The following is a 15,345-nucleotide window of genomic DNA, read 5'->3' on the forward strand; positions in this document are numbered from 1 at the left end:
GCCAGTTATCAGGAGGCCAAAGAAGCATTCTATGAGTCTGAGAGCATCCTGAGCTATGGGGTTGAGAACTTTATCTACAAACAAGCAAGCAGCCTCAGCATTTTGGGAAGTTCAGTAAGATACATTCTGACCTGTAGCTGGTAAGACGGGAGGTAGGAGACAAATCCTCAAGTAAGTCCACTGTGCTTTCTGGGTTCACTGGAATGCGTCACTGGGTCTGTGAACTCTTGGTTTGGGTAATAGGGAGGGGCCAGGGAGAAGTAAAAAAAGAGAGGCAACTGTTCTCCTGCCTTGAGGCTGAGTCCTCAGGGGGTGGAGTCAAGGAACACAGAAGACTTTCTGGGACACTGCCACCAAGTGAGGGCATTTCTAGTCACTCCCTGCACCAGGAACTCAGGCTTCTGGCTCCCTGCTGGTGGCTGCCCCAGGAGTCCATAGGAACCCTGCCTTCCTTGTTGGGTTGGCCCACATAGCAGGTGAGATAAAACCTGCAGCCTCTGGGACCAAAGTGTCCCCAGGGTGTTCCTAAGAGGCTTCTGGGTGCCCGCCCAGCTGGTCACACTGCTCTCTTAGGTACCCGAGTTCAGCTGAGGACTGGTGATGTGTGTCCTCTTCCCACTGCTCCTACTGGCCTCTGTCTTCTCAGCAGGTAAGTTGCACAGATCTAGTGACAAGGTCTGGCTTCTGGGGACCCGGCACAGCAGCCAGATATGGCTGAGCACATCCCATTCCTGGGGGACTGAGAGGTCCTTGCTGGGGGTGCACTGTCTGGAGCACCCCTTCTTGGGCAGGTGACAGGGCTCTGAAGTACATTCAGGCCCTCTCTTCTGTTCTTCTCCTACCTGCCTCCAGGCCAGACCACTTGGGGTGTCTCCAGTCCCAAGGATGTGCAGGGCTTGAAGGGGTCTTGCCTGCTCATCCCCTGCATCTTCAGCTTCCCGGCCAGTGTAGAGGTGCCCGATGGCATCACAGCCATCTGGTACTACGACTACTCAGGCAAGCGACAGGTGGTGAGCCACTCGAGGGACCCCACCCAGGTGGATGAGCGCTTCAGGGGCCGCACTGAGCTGATGGGGAACATGGATCACAAGGTGTGCGACCTGTTACTCAAAGACCTGAAGCTTGAGGACTCCGGCAACTACAACTTCCGCTTTGAGATCAGTGATGTCAACCGCTGGTCAGATGTCAGAGGCACCAAGGTCACCGTGACAAGTGAGGAGGCTGAGGACTGACCACTCTCGGGGACTCCCAGGCTACTGTGCCACCCTGGCCTTTGGCTTGGACCTTACCGAGGTCTTCAGCCTCAGCTCCTGCTCTGGTCTTGGCTTAACACTGTTTCTCTCTGTAACATTGTGGGGCTGGTGATCACCAAAAATTCTCCTTCCCTTGAGGCCCCCCTGACCAAGCTCACCCTTTTTTTGGGGTTCTGGGTGATGTAGCCTAGCCCTGAGAATTCCTGTCTTTGTTCTCAGAGGACCCCAGCGCTCCCACTATTAAGGCCCCAAAGGAGCTACGTGAGGGCATGGAGGCGAACTTCAACTGTTCTACGCCCTACCTGTGCCTACAGAAGAAGGCCAGCCTGTGGTGGGAAGGCCAGGACCCTTCTCATTCTGTGACCTTCAGTCACCAGAGTCTTGAGCCCACTGGCGTCAGTCACCAGGAGACCCTGCATATACCCCTATCCTGGCAGGACCACGGCCGAGCCCTACGCTGTCGGTTCTCACTGGCCAAGCTCAGCAGTCAGAAAGAGATCTACCTCCAAGTGCAGCGTGAGTGTGTCCCAGCCCTGTCATGGAACACTATTTCTGTGGCTCCCTCTGGGTCCTAACAGCCCATGCCTATCATCCCCGTACCAGGGAGGCAGAGACGCATGGATCTCTGGGGTGTGCTGGCCAGACAGCTAGCCTACCTGGCAAGTTCTAGGTCAATGAAAGACTCTGCATGAAGAAGTAAGGTAGACAGCACCAGGAGGGCAGCATTCAAGGCTGACCTCTGGCCTCCATATGTGTGCATATGCGTGCACCCCATATCTGTGACCACCACACGCACATGCATGCACACATGATGGGGGTGGCAGGATTCTTAGCCCCTTGCTTATAAATTTTTCTGAGAACCAATGTTGGCTGTCTTTGACCCCCTGAAATGAAGTGGCTATTCCCTTTCTGATAGCTACTACAAGTCACCAAGGCAAGTAGAGCGCTCATGACCTGATCTATGTCAATCATCCCCACACAGAATGTGGAGAAAGTTAGAACACATAGGCCACTGATAGCCACACAGTGGCAGCCACTGATGGCCTCACATAGGCCAAGTCCACTTTCTCAGAGTCTCATTGGAAAAGGAGGGAGGCTGGAGTGTGTTAGAGGTGGGGGGAACAGATGGCCCTGGGCTTCCGGTCTCCCTTAGAGCAGAAGTATGCCGAACACCCCGCCGTTCTCACGTGCCGCACCTGACATCCCATCATGCTTTGCAGATGCCCCCAAAGGTGTGGAGATCCTCCTCAGCTCCTCAGGAAAGAATATCCTTCCAGGGGATCTAGTTACACTGACCTGTCAAGTGAACAGCAGCTATCCTGACGTCAGTTCTGTGCTGTGGACCAAGGATGGAGTGAGCCTCCCAGCCGGTGGCCGTGTGCTGCGGCTCTCCTCGGCAGCCTGGAATGATTCTGGGGTCTACACCTGCCAAGCAACAAATGATGTGGGCTCTATGGTTTCACCCCCAGTCAGCCTTCATGTTTTTAGTAAGTTCTGGCTGAGGCTGGATCTAGCTAGAGAGCTGAGGGGACCTGGTGATAGATAGGACAGTACCAGAGGCTTGCATACCCATGACAATGCCTTCTCACAGGGGACAAGTCAGGAGGGCCCTGGGAATGAGTGACTGGAGGAGGCTCTTCCTGTATGGGGTGGGGGTGGGTGTCAGTATAACATGTAGAGGTTGAAGCTGACCAATAGCCAGAACTCTAAGGGTGCGTTCCATGCCGTTTGCAGTGATAGAGATCAAGAGGAGCCCAGCGGGGCCCGTCTTGGAAAACGAGACAGTGACACTGGACTGTACCAGCCCCAAAGAGGCACCCCAGGAGCTCCACTACAGCTGGTACAAAAACAACATTCTCCTGGAAGATGCCCACTCTCCCACCTTGCACCTGCCTGCCGTCACCAGGGCCAATACCGGCTTCTATTTCTGTGAGGTGCAGAACACCCAGGGCCGTGAGCGCTCTGGCCCCGTGAGTGTGGTGGTCAGATGTACGTGGCCAAGCTGTGGGGCAGCAGACATCATCGGAGGAGGTCCAAAGGGTGGATGGAGTTCCTGCAAGAAACCTGGGGTCCCTGACATAGTATCATCACCCTTGACCCAGATGTGGACTAGGCAGCCAAATGGGGATAAGCCTGTGCCTAGCTCTGCATCCCTACACACGTCTCCTCCTATGTTTACAAGCGTTTTATTTAGAAAAGAGTTCAACCTCATGAAAAGTTGTAGGAAACATTCAACATATACCTTTAGTCTAGAGTCTCTGCCTGTTGACCTCATGTTGCAGGCACTGTACCCTGTCTCTGCATGTGCACCTGGCTTGTACTGTTTATCCCATACACATACATGTGCACATATGTGCATATACATACATATATCATTATCCCTCTGTACACATGTACACATGTTACTTACATACCTTCCTACAGGTGCACCTAGAATTAGGATAGGGCTATACCACAAAGAACTTTCCTCGCACCTTTAACCCCAGAACTCAGAATGCAGAGGCGAGTGGATATCTATGAGTTCTGAGCTAGCCAGGTTTGCAGAGTGAGATCCTGTCACAAAAAGAAAAAAAAATCAAAGTTGAAGAGGCATCCGCTACATCCAGGTTCCAAAGGCCTGAGTTTAGTTCAGTCAGCTGGAAACATGTGTGCATCAGCCTCATGCTAGCCTCGCTTGGGTCAAGCCAGTTAACACACGCCTAGCTCACAATTAAGTGCCAACTAGCCCGTGAAGTCACCGAATGCCAGCATCCGAAGCCTGCTGATAGCACAATACACCAGAATGCCAGTGGCTCTCTTAGGCTGGGCACAGTATATGGCTGACCATCCAGTAGCATGAGAGAGGGTCACGCTGTAATCCACTAGCCTAGGCAAAGGACAACGCTCAAAGCACAGTTTATACTGACTTTCACAGCACCATAAAGGTGAAAAATCCTGAGTGGAGCAATAGTAAGTGGACAATCGTCTGTATGTATGTGCCTGCAGTTTTGCGTGTGTAAGGTCTGTTTACGCCACACCTAGTCAGGGCGCATTTCCCAAGATTCCCCTGAACATGACCCTTATGCCAGAACCACACCAGAAACTGGGCTGCTGGTTCTAGACTTTATGGGCAGTCCTTGACCCTTCCCCATCCTTCTTGGAGGCTACCCCTCAGTTTTTAATTGCCTGAGATGTGTTTGACTGGGAAGGCCACAGGTGTCTCACTCACTGGGAGACACTAAGGGCCAGTTTGTACATGTTGCATTAATGGTCCCTTTGATCGCTTGGCGAAGGCTACCCTCTGCCTGGACTGTTCCAGCTTTCTCATCTTTAAAATGAGACACTGGCCAGGCATGACAGTACACCACTGTAATTTAGCCTGGGGAGGCTGCTGAGGCAGAGGGATCACCAGTTTGGGACCAGCCTGGTTACAAAGTGAGAACCTAATTTGGAGCCCTGACCTCCATTTGCAGTGTGGGCATGAGGGCTAACCAGGCTAACAGATTTGCCCATCCAGAAGGTAAAGTATATTCAGAAGTGCTCAAGAGGGTCTGAGACCATTCTGTTCCAGGGCTCTGTGGGGGCAGAGGGAACGCATAGGCTACCACAGGGGATTCAGGAAGTGATCTGTCTGAGAATGACAAGCCACCTCTGGTTCCCACACAGATCCACCCCTTGCTCCAGTCTTGACTACTTTCCTGGAGACACAGGCCGGGCTCGTGGGCATCTTCCACTGCTCTGTGGTCAGTGAGCCCCTGGCCACACTGGTGCTCTCACACGGAGGCCTCACGCTGGCCTCCAGCTCTGGAGAAAATGACCTCAGTCCTCGCTTCAGCATGTCCTCCGCCCCCAACTCCCTGCGCCTAGAGATCCGAGACCTGCAGCCGGCTGACAGTGGGGACTACGCATGTGCAGCCACCAACTCCCTTGGAAGTGCAACTTCCAGCCTGCACTTCCATGCTAACGGTAATGTGGGCACGCACTGCAGGGAGGACCAGTGGAGGGTGTTCAAGGAGAGACCAAACTCTCGAGCTAGGTCCCACGGAAGATCTGGTCTCGTATAGTCACTCCAGCCTTAGAGATTTCTGGAAGAGAAGGCAAAAAAGGGAAACGTAGTTGATCAAATTATTTCTCTCCCATATCTCTGACTCTGTACTTGGAGGATCTTTTATAGACATCCATTTATTTTTTATTTCTTTAGCTTTGGGGTCAGGATCTTTGTTAGGCATTAGATGTGGGAGATAGAGAAGTAGAATTCACCAGTTGTTGGAGCACACATTGTTCGTTCTTCCTTCCAAGGCCCTGGGAGGCATAGCTGATCCTTCAAGCCAGATTTTTGCTGTTTTTTCTCCCCACCACATCTGGTTATGCAGTACTGGGGACTGAGCCCTGGCCTTCAGCCACGCTAGGCAAGTGCTTTGTCAACTGAGCTACGTTCCTAGCCCTCAGTCCAGGTGCCATAAGCCTGTCTTGAGGTAACCCTGGCTTCAGTACATTTGAACTGATATCTGAGGCCACAAAGCCCACCTCGGCGTGTGAAGAGAGATGTCCAGAGGGCTTCCTGCAGAGCTGCACCAAGGGCCAGGGCTCTCACAGCTTACCCAAGCCTATTCTCTGTCCCCCTCCTCCAGTGGCTCGGCTCCTCATCAGTCCTTCAGCACAGGTGGTGGAAGGGCAGGCCGTGACTCTGAGCTGCAGGAGCGGCCTGAGCCCAGCATCTGACGCTCGCTTCTCCTGGTACCTGAACGGAGCGCTACTTCTCCAGGGATCCAGCAGCGACCTTCTGCTTCCTGCAGCCTCCAGCACAGATGCTGGCTCCTACTACTGTGTGGCACAGACTGGCCCCAGCACCAGCGGCCCCTCCCAGCCCGCCGTCCTCACTGTGCTTTGTGAGTTGTCTGGCCACCACCCACGATGTGAGATTATCCCACTGGAACCCCAACAGCCACACCCTTTCATAGTCTCCTGACCCTAGGTCCACATCAGAGAATGTTCATAGGCCTCTCCACAATGGACCCTATCAACCTGGGCTGGAAGTTGGGGGGGACGAGGCAGATCTTAGATCCCTAAGTTCTGACGTCCAGACCCAGCCTTTGCTCCTAAAATATACCATGGCTCTAGGTCCCAGCTTGTCCCACCCTCAGGAATCAGATATCACCTTTTCCAAAAAGATGTGCATGTGTCCCACAGACTGACCAGCTCCTCTGTGACCCCCAAGATTGATGCTCCATATGAACCCCAGGGTCACACTTTAGGGCCTCCCCCAGCGGGTGCATGAGATTATGTGGGAGACTGGTCTGCTAGCTGTCTTTTGGCCACGTGTTTTGAGAAATCTCTAGAACGGAACCATTTTTTAGCACTCGCTTAGCATGTACAAGGCCCTGAGTTCAACTCTAGAATCACTTAGTGACTCCTCTGGCTGCTGCACAAGACAACACAAAGAAGGGGAGGGCTTTTTCTGACTTCCAGCTTGAGCGTGGAGGCAGCCGTTCTGCAGTCAGGAAGCAGAGGAAGGCAGAGGTTGATGCTCAGTTCTCTCTCTCTCTCTCTCTCTCTCTCTCTCTCTCTCTCTCTCTCTCTCTCTCTCTGGTTTTTCGAGACAGGGTTTCTCTGTGGCTTTGGAGCCTGTCCNTCTCTCTCTCTCTCTCTCTCTCTCTCTCTCTCTCTCTCTCTCTCTCTCTCTGGTTTTTCGAGACAGGGTTTCTCTGTGGCTTTGGAGCCTGTCCTGGAACCAGCTCTTGCAGACCAGGCTGGCCTCAGACTCACAGAGATCCGCCTGCCTCTGCCTCCCGAGTGCCGGGATTCAAGGCGTGTGCCACCACTGCCCGGCACTTTCTCCTTTTTATTCAGGCTGGGACCCTGGCTGATGGAAGGATGCCACCCGCCTTTAAGGTGGATCATAACACCTCAATTAATTTAACCTAGAAACCCCACACCGTGCCCATGGGTTCATCTTCTCGATGGTTCTAGAGCCATCAAGTCAACACCCTTCAACATCAAAACTGCCGAAACAGCAGCGAAGCTAGGGAGGCCGTCTTAGGTGTTATCCAGTATGTCGGGGTCTAGGCTGGGGAAGGAATGGAGGTGAGATGAACTCTGAGGTATTGTCTAGCGACAGGAGTGGGTGTAGACAGCAGTGTCGTGGGGACTTATCTGAGGGTATTCTGCTTCAGAGGTAGATGGGACATGTGGGGTGGCTGATAACACAACACCTTGATCCCAGCTGGAAAATGGCTCCCCTTCTGGGAAGACTCAGTTCAGCGGTAGATGAGGAGCACAGATGAATGCCAATGCCGTCTGGGAACCCTTGAGCTGTGCCCACTCTACATAGCTATGTGTGATTGCTTGGTGTGCTTCTTGGGGCCTAGCCAGGCTAAAGTAGACCTGGGGCCCTCACCTAGCCATGAAGTGAGTGCCGATTGCTCTTCCACTCCACAGACCCCCCAAGAAAGCCCACATTCACTGCCAGGCTGGATTTGGATACCTCTGGTGTTGGGGCTAGCCGGCGTGGCCTCCTCGTGTGCCACGTAGACAGCGACCCCCCAGCTCATCTGCAGCTTCTCCACAAGGGCCACGTTGTGGCCACTTCTCTTCCATCGGGGTGTGGGAGCTGCTCCTCACGCACAAAGGTCCGTAGAGCCTCCAACTCACTACGTGTGGAGATCCAGAACCCAGTATTCGAGGACGAGGGCATGTACCTGTGCGAGGCCAGCAACACCCTGGGCAACTCCTCTGCCTCAGCCACCTTCAATGCTAAGGGTAAGGAGCAGAGGAGGACTGAGGGAGCCATAACCTGAGCTCACACTACCCCCGCATTGAGCAAACTGACCGGGCAAAACGACCTCTGTCTACAATGGCCGGAAGCAGAGGGAGCTTCAGTGTCCTTCTACATCCTGGAACTTCGAGGCTCACCCCTTTTCCATGACCCTCTACGCCCCCACATCTTATTGGCTTTCCTCTCCACCCTTCCCTATTTAAGGTTGGAAAGCGAGCCTGGGTCAGGGTGGGCTTTAAGTGAGGCTAACCAGAGAGAGGCCTGTCCCCAGCAAGTCTCTCTGCCTATCCTCCAGCCACTGTCCTGGTCATCTCGCCGGCGGACACACTGCGTGAGGGCACAGAGGCCAACCTAACTTGCAATGTGAGCCAGGAAGTTTCTGTCAGCCCTGCCAACTTCTCCTGGTTCCGGAATGGGGTGCTGTGGACCGAGGGACCACTGGAGACTATAAGGCTGCAGCCCGTGGCCAGAACCGATGCTGCCATCTACGCCTGCCGCCTCCTCACTGAGGACGGGGCTCTGCTCTCAGCTCCTGTGGTCCTAAGTGTGCTGTGTGGGTGATAACGGAGGGCATCACAGCTTGGAGGGCAGAAGGGTCGGGCTGTGTGCTAAAGGGCAAAGACTGTGAAGGGGCCTGAAGAATGGAGGAGCCTAGAGGGCAAAGGGACCTGGGGGGTGGAGGGACCTGGGGGGTGGAGGGACCTGGAGGGTGGAGGGATGGGGGGGCGGTTAGGGTTGGGCTTGGGACCTGAGGAGATAAAGGCCAGCTTGGAATGACCAGATGGGCTATGGAGTATGTCCAAGAGGACAGAGCACAGAGTGATAGCTAGAATGTAGTGAGGTTGGCTAGAATTGCCTGAGTAGCTACCCCGATTCCTGTTCATGCAGATGCCCCGGACCCTCCAAAGCTGTCAGCTCTCCTGGATGTGAGTCAGGGCCACATGGCTGTGTTTATCTGCACTGTGGACAGCCGTCCCCTGGCTCACCTGTCTCTATTCCGTGAGGAGCATCTCCTGGCCACCACCTTGGAACCCCAGCGTCCCTCCCATGGCAGAATCCAGGCCAAGGCCACAGCCAACTCCCTGCAGCTAGAGATTCAAGAACTAGGTCTTGAGGACTCTGGAAACTACCACTGCAAGGCCACCAATGCTCTCGGATCAGCCAACAGTTCACTCTTCTTCCAGGTCAGAGGTGAGTGTCAGCCCTCTGACCTCGGGTGAACCCTGAGATCCAGAACTGCTCCAGCCAGACACCATACTGTGAGTTCCATGCAGACGTGTGCAGGCTGGAGGCTTCACAAGGTCTCCCTTGGTGTTCACTATTCCCACCTGCACTAACTGCAGTGCCTGTAAGGTAACCGCACAGGTGGCTTGTTTCGGCTGGAGCCTACCCGCCCGCCCTCCCTCCCTCCCTCCCTCCCTCCCTCCCTCCCTCCCTCCCTTACTNTCCCTTTGGTTTTTCTTCCAGTTTCCCTCCTTTTTCACTTTTCCTTCCTTCCTCAGCTTCCTCAGGGCTAAGATTACAGATGTGAGCTACCATGCCCAGCTGGCTAGAGAGTTTTCTAATGCAGCTTATTTTGTAATGTAATTTTGCTTCACTTAAACATTTTCATATAAAATCCAGTAATGCATGTTATACATATGACTATATATATATTATACAAATAATATATTTATCTTCTTTATTCACATATGTATAAACACATATGCATATACTATATATGCACATGTGTGTGATATATGCATTTATGTTGCATATATGTATGCACATATGCATATATACTCTCCATAGAAAGTCTCCTGTATATTCATATATATTACACATATATATTCTTCATAGAAAGTCTCCTGTATATTCATATATATTACATATATGTATACATATATACACATATATATTCTTTATAGAAAGTCTCCTAGAACAGGTATCCAAAGTAGCAAGCCCCTGTAAGTCAGATATTTCAGGAGGCAGAGGCAAGGAGAGAGCAAATTTAAAGTCAGCCTGGGGTGCATATGTCTCAAGAAAACAATATAAAAAGTCCATAAAATATAACAGGAAAAAGGAAAGGTGATACCCATAAGGCCCGGGCCAAGGAGACACACGTCCTTCTCTCAGAATGTGAAGTGGTGATAGTTGGGACGTTTGTTTTGATTCTACCTCTTTTTTTTTTTAAGGTGCATGTCACCACTGCACAGCTTTTTTAAAAAATATTTTATTTGCTATGTACAGTGTTCTGCCTGCATGTATGCCTGCATATTAGAAGAGGGCACCAGATCTCATCATAGATGGTTGTGAGCCACTATGTGATTGCTGGGAATTGAACGCAGGACCTCTGGAAGGGCAGCCAGTGCTCTTGATCTCTGAGCCACCTCTCCAGCCCCCTAACTTATTCATCCATATGTTAGGCAGAGACTGAGGATCATGGGAGATCCTGAAGTAGCTGCCCTGCTGACCGTGGGCTAGTTTAACCCTGGCCTTGGCTTCCGTCACGGCTCTAGTGTCTCTCCTCCTCACCGTCTGACCCCTGATTCCTCTGTGCCCACTCCCCACTCTCTGGGCTGTCAGGACCTACATCGTGGGTGAAGGACTTGGCCAGAGAAGGGTGGGAAAAACCAGCTGTTGTCAACCTTCCCTTCAAGCCCTGGGCTACTCCTGGGGAATGCAGCTGACAAACAGTTCAGTGGCCCCGCATGAGCCACCCCTCCTCAGGCAGCGCTTTGTGGTCAAACCATCCTTTCTTAGGGCCAACACATGTAGGTGCTGTGCCAGGTCCTGGCTGTAGAGCATATCAACTCCATTCTGCCGCGGCTCACCTGCCACAGGTGAGAATGATCGACAGAACAAAACCCAAAATTCAAATGCAGCTTATGGTTAATCTCCACCCTCAGGAGGCTGAAGCAAAGGTCATCATAAATCCAAGGCCAGCCTGGGCTACACAGTGAGTTCTAAGTTAGCCCGGTGCTACAGAGTAAGACTCCGTCTCAAAAAAATCAAACCAAAAGACCAACCAACTCATACCAAAGGAAAAAAAAAAAAAACCAGAAACCTGTACTCCAGGTGGTAAGAAGTAAGGGCCAGGACAAGGCACATTTCAGGCAAGGGGCAGGGAAGACGAGGATCCGGACCTGAGGGAGCCTTCAGCAGCTGTAGACACAGGCCTGGGGTGCTTCACTCTTCTGGAGACACAAACAGAACCAAACAACGGGAGGGACTGTGGCAAGCGCTCATCTACCCCATTTTCTCCTGCAGGAGCCTGGGTCCAGGTTTCACCGTCACCTGAGCTCCAGGAGGGCCAGGCTGTGGTCCTGAGCTGCCAGGTGCCCACAGGGATCCCCGAGGGGACCTCCTTCCAGTGGTATCAGGATGGCCAACCTCTCCTAAGTTCAACCTCATCTACACTCCGCATTGCGGCCATAAGTCTGAAGCAAGCTGGTGCCTACCACTGCCAAGCTCAGGCTCCAGACACAGCTACTGCCAGCCTGGCTGCCCCTGTCAGCCTCCATGTATCCTGTAAGGCTGTTTTCCACTCACGTGGGGGAAGGGAGGTGTTCCACAACAGACCTTGCATGAGGGACAACCTAGACACATCCTGACCCTCCTTATCTGATGTAGACACCCCACGCCAGGCCACACTCAGTGCCCTGCTAGGCGCAGGCCCTACACGACTCGGCCTCCTGGTCTGCAATGTCCGCAGCGACCCTCCAGCTCAGCTGCGGCTCCTTCGCCGGAACCGCCTCGTGGCCTCCACCCAACGAGGCTCAGAGGAACTGGCGAGCAGTGATTCCCGGCTGCGTGTGACTGTGAGCACCAATGAACTGCGTCTGGAGATCAACTTTACGGGGCTGGAGGATGATGGCCCCTACACCTGTGAGGCCACCAACACGCTGGGTCAGGCCTCTGCTACAGCCGACTTCGATGCCCAGGGTCAGTGTGGAGAGACGAGGGGATGCAGGAGGTTCTAGCCTAGGAGCATAAGCCCGAGCCCCAACCCTCTGCTAATTAGGGGTATAGTTTCTGGACTTGGGGTACATGAAAGGCCTTGTTTAAAAACTGGTGCCCGGTGCATAAAACTAACCAGAAAAGACATCTCAAGAGAGACCACAGCTGTCCAGGGAGCCCTTTTCACCCATTCACCCATAGCCAGAGACAGGGAGGGGCTTGGGACCGTCTGGACTTTGAAGAACTCTACTCAGGACCCCCAGGTTCAACCTATGGACCCCTTTAGCAGCAGTTCCTGGGCAGCCTGAAGTGTCTCTCAGTAACAGCTGCCTGGGCCATGTGGAGATAATGGCTTGTTTCACACAGCTCTAAGACACTCACTTGTGACTTCCTCCTTTCCCCAGCTGTGCGCGTGCAGGCGTGGCCCAATGCCACTGTGCAGGAAGGTCAGCAGGTCAACCTGACCTGCTTGGTGTGGACTGCCAAGCAGGCCCCGCTCAGCTACACATGGTACAAGGGTGGGCAACAACTCCCTGGTGCCCGTTCCATCTCCCTGCCCAATGTCACAGTCATAGATGCCACCTCCTACCGCTGCGGTGTGGGACTCCCTGGCCAGGCACCTCACCTCTCCAGACCTGTCACCCTGGATGTCCTCTGTGAGTCTGGCTGGGTGTGGGCAATGGTGGAAAGACAGAAACTCACGGGGATCAGGGCACGGGAGAGCCCCCTAGTGTGAAGCCTAAGAACTCCACTACTAGCCCGCTGTAGAGCAAGGGACGAGGGACTTGATTGGGGGAGGGGGAGGGAAAGGGGAGGCGGCGGTGGGGAAGAGACAGAAATCTTTAATAAATAAATTAATTAATTAAAAAAAGAAGAGTTGGGAGAGATGGGGATGGGTCTTCTCCCTAGAAAGGCAGACAGTAGGGAACTCTCCTGCTCCTTCTAACTGGCCTTTTCAAGTCTGCTTCTGAACTCTGTACGCCTCCTGGATCTCTACAGATGCCCCCCGAAGCCTGCGACTGACCTACCTCCTAGAGACGCAGGCCAGGCGGCTGGCCGTGGTGCTATGTACTGTGGATAGTCGCCCACCCGCCCAGCTAGCTCTCAGCCATGGCGGGCGCCTGCTAACCTCTTCATCTGAAGCCTCTGTCCCCAACACCCTGCGCCTAGAACTTCGGGACCCGAGGCCTAGTGATGAGGGTCTCTATAGCTGCTCTGCCCACAGCCCATTGGGCAAGGTCAACACCTCCCTGGAGCTTCGCCTAGAAGGTGAAACCGGGACCAAGGCTGCAGGGGAGGGAGCTACCTGTACCATCTACCTGGGCCAAACTGACTCTGGACCCCTTGGTTCGTTCAGGTGTCCGAGTGAAGATGGCTCCTTCTGCTACTGTGTCCGAGGGGGAGCCTGTCACAGTGACCTGCGAGGACCCTGCTGCCCTCCCACCCACCCTCTATGCCTGGTTTCACAATGGCCGCTGGCTTCAGGAGGGGCCAGCTCCCTCACTCCAGTTTCTGGCGACTACGCGGGCTCACGCCGGTGCCTACTCTTGCCAGGTGCATGACACTCAGGGCACACGCGGCTCCCGACCTGCCACCCTGCGAGTTCTCTGTAAGCAGGGTTCCTTGGCTGCGGCTTTCAAGGGTGAGGGTGGCAGAGGGTGCTCCCAGCACTGGCTTAGGGTGGGCATGACACTACAGACGGTCTAGAAATGGGCACTTGGGGGAAAAGAGGGCATTGGCAATGAAGACTGAGATATCACGGCCCTAGGAACCCTGCAAGAAGGACTCTGCCCACAGGCATTTGATAAGGCATAATTTTTAGGAGGGGGACATTTGTCTGGAAACGAGATTCACCAACATTGGGCAAATGGGCAGTGAGCCATGCACGTCTCTGCAGGGCCCCCCTCTGTGTTCTGCCCTACCTCTAGATGCCCCTCGGGATGCTGTCCTGTCTTCCTTTCGGGACTCGAGGGCCAGGCTCACGGTCATGATACAGTGCACTGTGGACAGCGAACCACCTGCTGAGCTGGTCCTATCCCACAACGGCAAGGTGCTAGCTGCCAGCCATGAGCTTCCCAGCTCCGCATCAGGGACAGGCCACATCCAGGTGTCCCGAAATGCTCTTCGACTGCAGGTGCAAGGCGTGACCGGAGGCGATGACAGTGTCTATGTCTGTACAGCCCGAAATGCCCTGGGCTCCATCAGTACCACGCAGAAGCTCCCGGGGGAGACTGGTGAGTGGGACAGGGGTGAGGAGGGGGCTAGGGTTTGGAGTTCTGGTGTTGTGGGGCTGGATCCCATGTGAGGGCCTGCCACCCTGAAGGCGTATGAATGAACTACTTCCTCCCTGAGAAGTCTGATCTGCTGGAGGAGGCATGGCCCTCGGGGAAGGGGTAGACCAGGCCGAGGGGATGATGCAGCCCTATCGTTGAAGTAAGGAAGGGTATTAATGTCTTCTGGAAGGAGTGGGAGGAGACATAGCCTGACCTCTCATGCCCTTCACTGGGGAAGCCTGCGGTGGGAACAAGACAGACGCCCGCCTTTGAGAATCCCAGGCTGAGGGCAAGACACAGCCTCACACTTCAGATGGCCTTTTCTGATGCTGGAGGTTCAGCCCTGTCATGGGAACCTCAGAATGCGGTGCCATCATATTGTTTTTATGCCAGAGACACAGCCCCACTGTGGAGGGCCTTGAGCCCAAGATAGATTGAGATCACCCCACAATGTACAGGTCCTTGATCATTTCACCTGTCCTTCTACCACAGACATACATGTGGCAGCTGAGCCAGGCTTGGACGTGCCAGAGGGCATAGCCCTAAACCTAAGCTGCCATCTCCCTGGTGGCGCCAAGCCCACGGACAACTCTACCATCACATGGTTCTGGAATCGCCATCCGCTACATACACAGCCTGTGCCCACACTCTCCTTCACCCATGTGTCCCGGGCTCAGGCTGGGCTGTACCACTGCAAGGCTGAACTGCCCACCGGGGTCACTACCTCTGCTCCTGTCATGCTCCGTGTCCTCTGTGAGTATGAACCCACCTGCCTCGTCTCTCCACGTCTCATCTGTCTCTATCAGGTCTTTTCCCCTGCATAGAGTAAGAGTTTTGAAGATAGGTGTGGGATCTTAGACCACTAGCATTCCCGCTGGCTGGTTGTATGTGGCTGTGTATCTATGCTTTCGCTCCCCACCTTTGAAATAGAGGGCACATTCATCCTATCCTCTTGGGGTAAATACAGAAGATAAAGCAGGTTGAATGCCTGGTGCACAGGAGACCATCATTAGCCTTGGTTTTCTCAGGCCATTCTTCATCTGAGCCCAAGCTGTATCAATTCTGTGAGTTAAAAATCTGGACAGGGCTCAGCTTGGCAGTTCTGGTCTCCTGGCTGCAGTTAACT

At 53.8% G+C, this 15,345-nt stretch overlaps 1 protein-coding gene across 3 annotated transcripts in view; it reads left to right on the plus strand.

Moving 5' to 3' along the window:
- Siglec1 (sialic acid binding Ig like lectin 1) overlaps positions 1–15,345 on the plus strand; it is a 19,843-nt gene continuing 4,498 nt past the window's right edge. The window contains exons 1-18 of one of the 3 annotated variants that reach the window (XM_050134203.1): positions 1–476; positions 574–649; positions 853–1,212; positions 1,473–1,769; positions 2,474–2,740; positions 2,988–3,242; positions 4,899–5,198; positions 5,864–6,121; positions 7,671–7,991; positions 8,303–8,560; positions 8,896–9,198; positions 11,257–11,517; positions 11,620–11,931; positions 12,351–12,602; positions 12,946–13,215; positions 13,304–13,555; positions 13,875–14,180; positions 14,712–14,972. In XM_050134203.1, coding sequence (XP_049990160.1) covers positions 601–649; positions 853–1,212; positions 1,473–1,769; positions 2,474–2,740; positions 2,988–3,242; positions 4,899–5,198; positions 5,864–6,121; positions 7,671–7,991; positions 8,303–8,560; positions 8,896–9,198; positions 11,257–11,517; positions 11,620–11,931; positions 12,351–12,602; positions 12,946–13,215; positions 13,304–13,555; positions 13,875–14,180; positions 14,712–14,972 — 4,582 coding nt within the window. In that variant the 5' untranslated portion in view covers positions 1–476; positions 574–600. The remainder of the gene's footprint in view (positions 477–573; positions 650–852; positions 1,213–1,472; positions 1,770–2,473; positions 2,741–2,987; positions 3,243–4,898; positions 5,199–5,863; positions 6,122–7,670; positions 7,992–8,302; positions 8,561–8,895; positions 9,199–11,256; positions 11,518–11,619; positions 11,932–12,350; positions 12,603–12,945; positions 13,216–13,303; positions 13,556–13,874; positions 14,181–14,711; positions 14,973–15,345) is intronic. The other 2 variants (XM_050134204.1, XM_050134202.1) reach the window with 2 other exon arrangements.

Source organism: Alexandromys fortis, unplaced genomic scaffold, assembly GCF_014885135.2.
Source record: "Alexandromys fortis isolate MF-2015 unplaced genomic scaffold, M_Fortis_MF-2015_v1.1 scaffold_6, whole genome shotgun sequence".
NCBI lineage: Eukaryota > Metazoa > Chordata > Mammalia > Rodentia > Cricetidae > Alexandromys > Alexandromys fortis.